Source organism: Pyxicephalus adspersus, chromosome 1, assembly GCF_032062135.1.
Source record: "Pyxicephalus adspersus chromosome 1, UCB_Pads_2.0, whole genome shotgun sequence".
Lineage (NCBI taxonomy): Eukaryota > Metazoa > Chordata > Amphibia > Anura > Pyxicephalidae > Pyxicephalus > Pyxicephalus adspersus.
The window spans coordinates 170,374,840-170,384,334 of record NC_092858.1 but is presented as its reverse complement, the minus strand read 5'-3'; the positions used below and the strand labels follow the sequence as shown (position 1 = coordinate 170,384,334).

Genomic DNA, 9,495 nt, shown 5'->3' with positions numbered 1-9,495 from the left:
CATTATACTACCCTGTGCTCCCTAGGGTCATAGGCCTTCACCCCTTCCCTTCTCCATTATACTACCCTGTGCTCCCTAGGGTCATAGGCCTTCACACCTTCCCCTCTCCATCATACTACTCTCTGTTCCATAGTGTCATAGTATCCACCCCTTTCCTTCTCCATCATACTATATTTTGCTTGATAGGGGTTATATTCTTTCACCTCATCATAATACATTGTGCTCTATACGGTCAAAGTCCTTTACATCTTCCCTTCTCTATCATGCTACATCATGATCTATAGGTTCACCATACTTTATTGTGCTCAATAGGTTCATAGTCATTCACGCCTTCCCTTCACCATTATACTATATTGTGCTCTATAGGGTCATAGTCCCTCACAACTTCGTTTCTTCATCATGCTACACCATGTTCTATAGAGTGATAGTTGTTCTCCCTTCCCTTTTCCATCATACTACCCTGTGCTCCCTAGGGTCATAGGCCTTCACATCTTCCCCTCTCCATCATACTACTCTCTGTTCCATAGTGTCATAGTATCCACCCTTTTCCTTCTCCATCATACTATATTTCGCTTTATAGGGGTTAAAGTCCTTCACCCCATCATACATTGTACTCTATATGGTCAAAGTCCTTTACATCTTCCCTTCTCTATCATGCTACATTATCATCTATAGGTTCATAGTTGTTCACCCCATCCCCTCTCCACCATACTTTATTGTGCTAAATAGGTTCATAGTCTTTCACGCCTTCCCTTCTCCATTATACTATATTGTGCTCTATAGGGTCATAGTCCCTCACAACTTCCTTTCTTCATCATGCTACCCTGTGCTTCTTTAAACCCTTCCGTTCTCCATCATGTTACTCGGTTCTATAGTATCATATAGCCATTGCTTTCCTTTTCCATCATACTACATTGGGATGTGATGACATTTTTCCTGTATCGTGTACACAAGAAAACCAAGATATTACAAATGGAAGTTTACCATTAATTGGCACCTAAGTGGCATCTTGGTGTTCGCCCAAAACTCCAATTGCTACTGAGCATTAATGTACTATGTACTGAAAATGAAGACGCCATTTAAAACCATTCTTTAATAGAGAGTCAATCACTGCCATTTAAAACACATGGACCTGTCAGATTCTACACATGTTGCTCAAATCTACTGTTATCTATATAAACCCTCTACATTTTGGTGAATATTGTTTATTAATGATACAAACATTCATACTATGACTCTTCAGTTCATGGGAAGAAGGTTTGTGCTCGAGAGAAATATTACATACTTTATTGTATGTTTATGTTTTATAAATACGAGGGTGTGGTGGGAGGGGAAGGGAGGGCAGCGTTCTTGGCGGTCTCTGCTACTTTAATAACACGTTTGGATACATTTGGGTTATTGAAGTGCACGTTAATTGTATGACCTGAAGCTTAACAAATACTGAGCTTTAGTGGTTGAAAAAACATGTTTTGAACATCACTTTTGATTTATATCCTCTTTGCATTATGAATTTAAAATTATTTTATATTGTTTTTTGTATAGTTTATGTTGTTAATGTGAACAGCGCACCAGTAATATGAGATCTTTGTACAAATCAGTCTTTGTGTGGCTATTAACAAGTGGTATAGTAATTTTCTGCGGTTTGTCTTGGTGGGAGAGACAGGCTTAGTTATGTATGCTCATGTTTTCCAGATTCCAAAAGCAAAAGGAGATCACCGAACCTCGAGAGATCAGAGGTGTTGATGATGTGAAGACATTAGGAAGTCTGTGGGTGTTTTATCTCACTTACATCTACCTCTAAAATTGGAGAGATCAATTTTATTTACCAACAAAACCATGGTCCCCATCCATCCGGGGAAGATGCCAATGTCTAGTTTTATAATGCACTATTTTCTGTAATAGAAACACCTTAACAATGATCCACATGTCTGCGAGTAACGCTATATCAAGCAATTAATTCATTTTCTTCCAACAACTATTTATTTCTTCTTATTGTATATATAAATGTATATTTAATATTTATACAGTATATGAAAAGATTACAAATGATTTGATGCATTATAAAGAAAAGTCAACGTTCACGTTTTTTGTTATCTGTACTAGGTTCTTCATCGTGGTTATTCCGGATGGGGGTGGAAGCTCTTACCCCTTGGGTAAGCTAGATTTCACTAAGCATGTGCAACTAGTACAATCTAGGGTTCAGACTGGAGCGTTCAGATAACATCAACCTTCTTCTTCCATGACACCCAATCCTTACATTATTGGAACCCATGCCTGCTTGAAATGAATCTGTGTTATACCCCGTTTAGGTAAAGCTACACGTTTACTTTAATTTGAACCTTCCAGACTCATATATTAACAATTTGTTGGCTTCATTACCTCCCAATTTTGGGAGTAGCTGAAGTCGCAGCCTACACAGGGCTATAAAGTCCCTACATGACGTCACTGATTGATCCACAGCAATCACGTGTTCCTCCATACCTGGTAAAACAAAATCATTTCTGATAACTCTGGTGGCCTATAAAGGCCTAGAGGACCATACAATGCAATGTAAATGACCTATACATAGGATTGCCAGAAATGCCAAGTTCCATGAAGCGGCAACTTTACTAAAGGCATTTAGACTGTTCCTTTACCAAGGTGAATTATCACATTGCAATTGATAATTCAATATAGCATTGCACGTGGTTAAAATTTGCTATGCAAAAAATACCCTTTCAAGTTCAAGGAAATCTAATGCTAACATGATATCTTCTTGCATATGATTTGATGTTTGGAGTCAGCAGAACAGCATATTGTTTACTAAGCAAAGTGAAATATGCATTGCAAGGGGAAAGAGTAGGTTTCTGTTAGGTATAAATCACCTTCTCGGTGAAATTGCTTACGTAATAAAATGCCGGAGGTTAAAGTGGTTTATCACTGGCTTGCAGCCTTACCTCCCTATACTCGATTTCCCCTCCAAATGTCCTTTCCAGTAGAATTCTTTCTATATACATGACTTGTCAGTTTCCTATTAACAGAATTCTTTGAAGATGTTGCCCAAGTCACTACCCATCCACCACAAAAGTTATACGCCCATCACTTGTATGGCTCCAAAAATTCTCTAGGACCACCCCACTCCTTCTGGAAGAATGGGTCTATGAGCAAATCCATCCCACGAAAAAAAAATGGCAAACAGACACAAATTCTAAATAACATTACCAATAGAGGCTGTTAAAGTTGCCGAAAAGGAAACCAACTAGATAAATGCCAAAAAATGTTTTGGAATGGGATGTCTATGTTGGTTGAATGTTTATAAAATTTTGGCTATATAGTTAGTTGTAGCCAAAAAGTGAATCCCCCAGACTTTTTGTTACCTGTGATTGCAAAGTTTTTTTATCGTGTGAGGTGGAGAATGGGATCACCGGCCTTACATACATAGGCATACGCAGCATACGTCTGCCTTGGCTTCTTCTTGGCCAGATTGGGGATGTCTCTGGTACCAGCTGAAACCTAATTGGCTTCATACAAAGCTCTATAGAAAATATGTACAAAGTGGACTCTGATATGCAATTCCAAAATTACCATGAACTGAGGAATTGTTGCATTTCTTGGGTTGAGGAACATCCTTTGCATTGAAGATACATAGAAGCTCTTTTTTTTCTGAGTAGAATCTCATTATCATTATTAATTGCTTGGAAATAATGACAGAGCCATTCATTGTTCTTTAGTCGTTTAGGATGCAAAAGTAACTTTTTATTTCTAATCCTCCTTCCGTGTGGGCTATTTATGTCTTCTAATAAATATTTATTTCTAATGCCCCGAAATTCTTGCAGCTGAGCCAAGTTCTGGGTGTAGAGTTCCGTGATAAAGAGTGTATACATGGCTCATACATACAAACAAAAAGTTATGAGAAGAAGAATAAAGTTGTGTGCAGACAAGAAGAGTTTAAATATTTTTAAATATTAGACCAGAGCAGTAGCTGCAGTCCATAAGCCTGTTTGTTCACCAAAACCTTTGTCATTCCTTAACAGTTTTAGTTTTGGTGTGGTGGCAAATAAAACAATTAATTTCCCTACATGTGACCAGTGCTACTTTAAATGTATGTGCACCAAGATTTTTTAAAGTTATGATATCATTGAACAAAAGAAAATATAGAAAAAAAAATAGAAATATTCGTAAGAAAAGAAGTGAGTGAATATTTTATGTCTGACTAAGGGCCATTAGGAGGTTTGATAACATTTTTGTATCTATTTATTTTTTTTTTTTTATTTTTGAAGTCCTTATGTTAGCTGTTGTATTGGAAAAACTTGGTACATACAGTATGTTCAATGAATGATCTCTGCAAGAAGTAGCAATGCTTTTACAAGGAAGAGTCACTAGTTGCAGGGCCCGGATGTGCACAGGAATGTACTAGGGGAGCCATTCATTGCCCAATGTCTAATGTTCACAATGTCAAGAATTTGGACCACAGCACTGCAGCATTGCAGGATTCATGATGCAGGTAGAGATGATGTAGTCTGCCTCTGATGCAGAACACCAGATAATATTGGCCCTGAATTATTAAAGCTCTCCAAAGCTGGTGAGAATACACTTTCATCAGTGAAGCTTGGTGATGCAGCAAACCTGGAATGAATCTGGTCCAGATTACTCTGGTACAGAATTACCTTTAAGAAATCCATTCCAGGTTTGCTGGATCACCCAGCTTCACTGATGAATGTGTATACCCTCCAGCCTTGGTATGTATGTATGAGCCATGTATATACTCTTTATCACGGAACTCCACACCCAGAACTTGGCTCAGCTGCAAGAATCCGGGGCATTGAAAATAAATCAGGCCCAAAGTAAAATCCTGGTTGTAAAGTGTAGATAGAAGCTTGAGGGAAAAGCAAAGTTTTTAGAAGTTTCATTCTAGGATGTACAAGACAGCATGGTGGTATAGTGGTTTAGCATTTTGACATTGCAGGGGTCCTAAACTCCCTCTTTCACTTTTTAGTATTATTCAGTCAGATTAACCTATATCTAAACCCAAAAACAAAAGAATAATTTATTTTAATGCAACAACATCTGAAAAAACAACTTTGTTTCCTTGAGTTTAGATATTCTGTATGTTAATTTATATTAGAATAAGTGTTTTGTGTGATTATTATGGTGTTAGATTGTAAAACTGATAGAGTGGCAGAGTGGTCTTTGTAGTATGTAATGTGATGTTTTTGTTGAAAAAAAAAATAAAATAAAACAGATACCTCGGTATAAGTCCGTTTGGAATAAGTCCAACTTGCTGTAAGTCCTGTTTGGACATGAACCTTTGCTTGGTTTACAACCTTTGTGCTAGAACATGTATGGGTCAAAATGAGTCATAACACCGCACGCTATCCTTATTTACCTCGCTCGAGACAAAGCCAGGACTGCCCACGAGCGTCAGTACGCCATTTGCTACCATTCAGTGAAAAGCCCGCGCTATAACTTTGTGATATACATAACATCTCCTCCTCATCCATTCTTAGCACCATTCTATTAGGCACTCAACTCTTCTCAGCAAGGTAAAGGGAGGGTAAATTTCCATTTATTTAATCTAATTGCTTTTGTATTTATGTATTTTAGTATTCAGCAGTGTTTAAATTATGTTTTAGATCCCCATTAATGTATAATATGCCAATAACTATAGGATTTTTTTTCATGGGAATGGATAGTTTTCCTTGGTTTGGTCCAAGGATCTGGAACGGATTAAGGATTTATACCAAGGTACCACTCTATTTGACTTTCAATGTGGTTTCTATTCTGCAGAACTGAATTTTGCTCTTTAGTCTACCAAGCCTGTGTTTTCTGTTTTCTAAACTGTGTTTTAAACCTTTGGAATTAAACCATTCACAGTACAAATATCCAAACTGGTTAAATATTCAATAGGCTTCTTTGAGTTACTCAGTTTTGTCCAGTTACTTCAGGAAGTGATATTGCCCTAATTATTGTTATTGAGGCAGTAAACAGGATCGGGCCACCGGCTTAAATTAAAGGTTTAAACACCGAGAAATTAGGTCATTTGAATGCTTGTGTTTGAGTTATTGTATTTATGGCCTGAGCTTGAATTTACTTGACTTTGTTTGGCTATATATTATTCTTGGTTCTATACCAGGTAATGCAGGCAAGTCCACAATATCAGGGTGTAATATATGTATCTTTACTGTAAGCCAAGCAATCACTGTTGAAAACAATGGTTACTTCAACAATACAGGCATGTCTATGCAAAGTATTCCAAACTGTTACCCTAACTCCCCACATAGAAGAATAATTTGCACAATTTTTTCCTACATAGCTTCAAATTGGGGACTTTAATTGCAAAATTTTAATTTCCAAAAAGGACACAGCTATCTGTGCTTCTTCTGTGTCATCTTGTGTGTCTCTTCTGTATCTCAGTCTTTGTCTTCTTTGGGTTTCCCCCAGCCCTTACTTCCTGTTACACCCAGAAATTGGTAGACCAGTTCATTTCATATCAATGAAGGGCTAAAAAACTGAAGTTGAAACTAAACTTAGGGTGTACCGAAACTCAACATTTTTACATTACATAGAAGAGTAGACAATCCACTAAGTGAAGTAGAAATGTTGGGTTTTTTTGTTTTTGTAAAAAAAAAAAAAAAAAGGGTGCAGCACTGGCCTTAAAGTCCTGATCGAGACTTAAAGTAGAACTAAACCAAAAACTGCCAAAAAAAAAAATACACTTACTTTCCATCCAGCAGGGCAGTCCGATCCATCCGGGGGTGTCCTCCATCGGATTCTGCGTCGTCCCAACATCCATCCATCTCTTCTTCCAGGTTCTTCATCCTACGTCATCCAACCCAGGCCCGAGATCGGGTGACATAGGATGAAAGAAAAACTTGCAAATCTCACTGCGCATGCAAGAGATCTGCAAAGTTTTTTCTTCGCGCATAAAGTCTCCTTCTGCGCATGCCCAGGCTACAACAGTGATCCAATAGACTCAGCAGTGCAGATGTAGCCACCTGAAATCCAAATATTGGTGGAAAAAAGGACAGCGGAGAATATGTTTGACGGTTAGAATCACTTGTTACTTAACAATGGTCAAGGTTTAGCGGTATTCCCGAGTGTTGCTCGGGGTAAAAAAACATGCAGAAAGCTGTAAATAGGGATGAGCGAGAATGCCTTCCTCAAACTTCCGATGGCTGGAAGATGGTCGGAAGATCAAAGAAATTATAACAGGAGCATTCACAGGGGATTTGCAGGATTCCCCACTTAACCTCTAGTGCCCTGGGATTCTCAGAGTTGCAATCATTCTTGCAGCTCTGGGAATCCTGTTGCGATCCCCGGCACTAGAGGTTAAATGGGACAAGTTTCCCCATTCAAATCCTCTAGTGCTCCCTGAATACCTGAGGATTTACTAGAGATCAGAGAGCACTGGAGGTTTCGATTGGGGAAACTTGTAACTGTCAATGGTAAGTTGACAATTATTCACGACAACTTCTGATGTATAGTAAAAGAGTCAAGGTTTTATTCACGTGTGGGAAACTCACAACAGACAAGGCAATAGAGGTCAGGACTGTCCTTTCCTCTGTCTAAAGGAGTCTCTGAAGACCTAAGCAAAAGTCTATATTTTATGTACTTCAGTTCCTTGCATCACCGGTCATCCAATTCTGGGCTGCTCTCTTCTTTAATTTGCCTGGAGACAGACTAATTATTATTTTGCTTTTTACTGCCGCTGTACATTCCACTTTTAATTGGCTTTCTTGAGGGGGTTGTAGCTTCCATGGTCTCCTTATCTGCTGGCAGTTTCTATCGTGTTCTTATCTGGTTTGACCAGGTGCAAGGCCAAGGCGCCTCCAGGAACCGAAGTAAAGAACACAAATAACTGAGTTAGTCATTTTAAAACAGAATAATATAGTTTGAGTTAATTCTCACTATACTTGTGGCTAGTGTATATTCTATATACATTCACATAACCCATATACTTATATACTTGTATATACCCAATTTCATAATTATATACTAGTATATATACTATATGCTACTGTACAGTTATATTACAGGTTTCAGTATTTTTATGCACCCTTGTTTTTTTTTTTACTTAAAGTTTATTATTAAATTTATTAAACATTATACATATTTCAGTGAGGTATGTCTAAGAAATATAGACTTGTAAAATATAGACAATGTAAAATAAATTTCCATGCAAAACAGTGTACCGCTTTTTTCATAAAAATACGGAAAGAAAAACGCTAGGGGGGTTAATGCCACTTATTGAATTTGCTTATAGATGTTATGTTATCATATTTTTTTACATCTTTGTTTTTGCTTTTTAATTACAGAATTAGGATGATCCATGATAAACACACAATGAAGAATCTCTCCGACTAAGGAGCGATTTCCTTTGTATTTCATATTGAAATGTTCATTGCATTAGTTAACATAAGAAAGTGCTATATTTTTATTAGGGATGAGCAAGCAAATTTATTTAATTTGTTTTTGCAGCGAGTCAGCGAGACCGAATTTTTGGAACCTGCATGACCTTTGCTCCCCTGATTGTTCTTGCAGCCCTTTACTAGTTGTATTTGTTCTTTGATAGAGTTTCCCAATGCAGGAACACAGTGTGAGTCTCGCTGGCTGCTCATGAATGAATGCACCGTGGGAAAAATCTGCTGATTTTTCCCACAGCCGCGCTCATTTATAAACGCAAGCCGCATGACTCACTCTGAGAGGAGAAGTATTGCGGCTGCATTTATGAATAGAGCCGTGAGAATCTTCCTCTCAGTGAGAGATGCCCGGGTACTTCTGGGTAGTATGTAAATGGAAAGCGATAGAATCTTTGAGACCGTTCGATGCTGATGATTTTAATTTTCTCCTCCTAGCTTGCCGCAGGTGCAGGCGCTGGTTCCCTCCACAGTTCCTTATTGCAGACCTGCTGCTGGTGTGTTTTTGCATTGGATTTACTATTACTGACTTTGCCTGTTTCTTACCCTGTTATTGTATGCTGCTTGGACCGTCCTTTAGCCTGTGACCCTGACTCTGCTTTGTGTTTGCCCTTGGATACTTTGTTTGGTGGACTGATTACCTGTGTATGACCTCTGGCTCTGTATTCTGGATCTGCCTTTGCTGGAATCCTTTGTACTGCATTATCTGTGGGCCCCTGGTCCTCTGTCAGGCCTTCCCCAGATGTCACCCCTTTACATACAGAAGTCCTGGGGACAACCGAGTGCAGGGTAGGCTCAACAAGAGAACCATCTACAATACACCAACTGATAGAAAAAAAAATCTTTTCTTCACCCACACGTCTAATTGCCTGTTTGGATGAATCTTTTCACAGTCCCTGGAGTCATTAATGTGGACCAGCAATCATACTTTTTGCAGCCCCTTTATCTACCGGATGTTTCTAATGGAGTAGTAGTATGTTGCAGTTTAGTTTATTAAAGTTTGCTCAATGTCCAGAAACCGTGAACTTTATCATAATTTAGTATGATGACAGTTTAAGTGCATAAAAGGCTAAATATTCTATTATATTGTAGTTTACAG

At 38.3% G+C, this 9,495-nt stretch overlaps 1 protein-coding gene across 2 annotated transcripts in view; it reads left to right on the top strand.

Annotated features, from left to right (window-relative positions):
• LOC140321620 (nectin-1-like) overlaps positions 1-9,254 on the top strand; it is a 41,016-nt gene extending 31,762 nt beyond the window's left edge. For both annotated transcript variants that reach the window (XR_011918989.1, XM_072398364.1), the window contains one exon: positions 1,693-9,254. Coding sequence is in view for 1 of the 2 variants with exons in the window: in XM_072398364.1 (XP_072254465.1) it covers positions 1,693-1,751 (59 nt within the window). In the remaining variant the exon portion in view is untranslated. The remainder of the gene's footprint in view (positions 1-1,692) is intronic.
• The last annotated feature ends 241 nt before the right edge of the window (positions 9,255-9,495 follow it).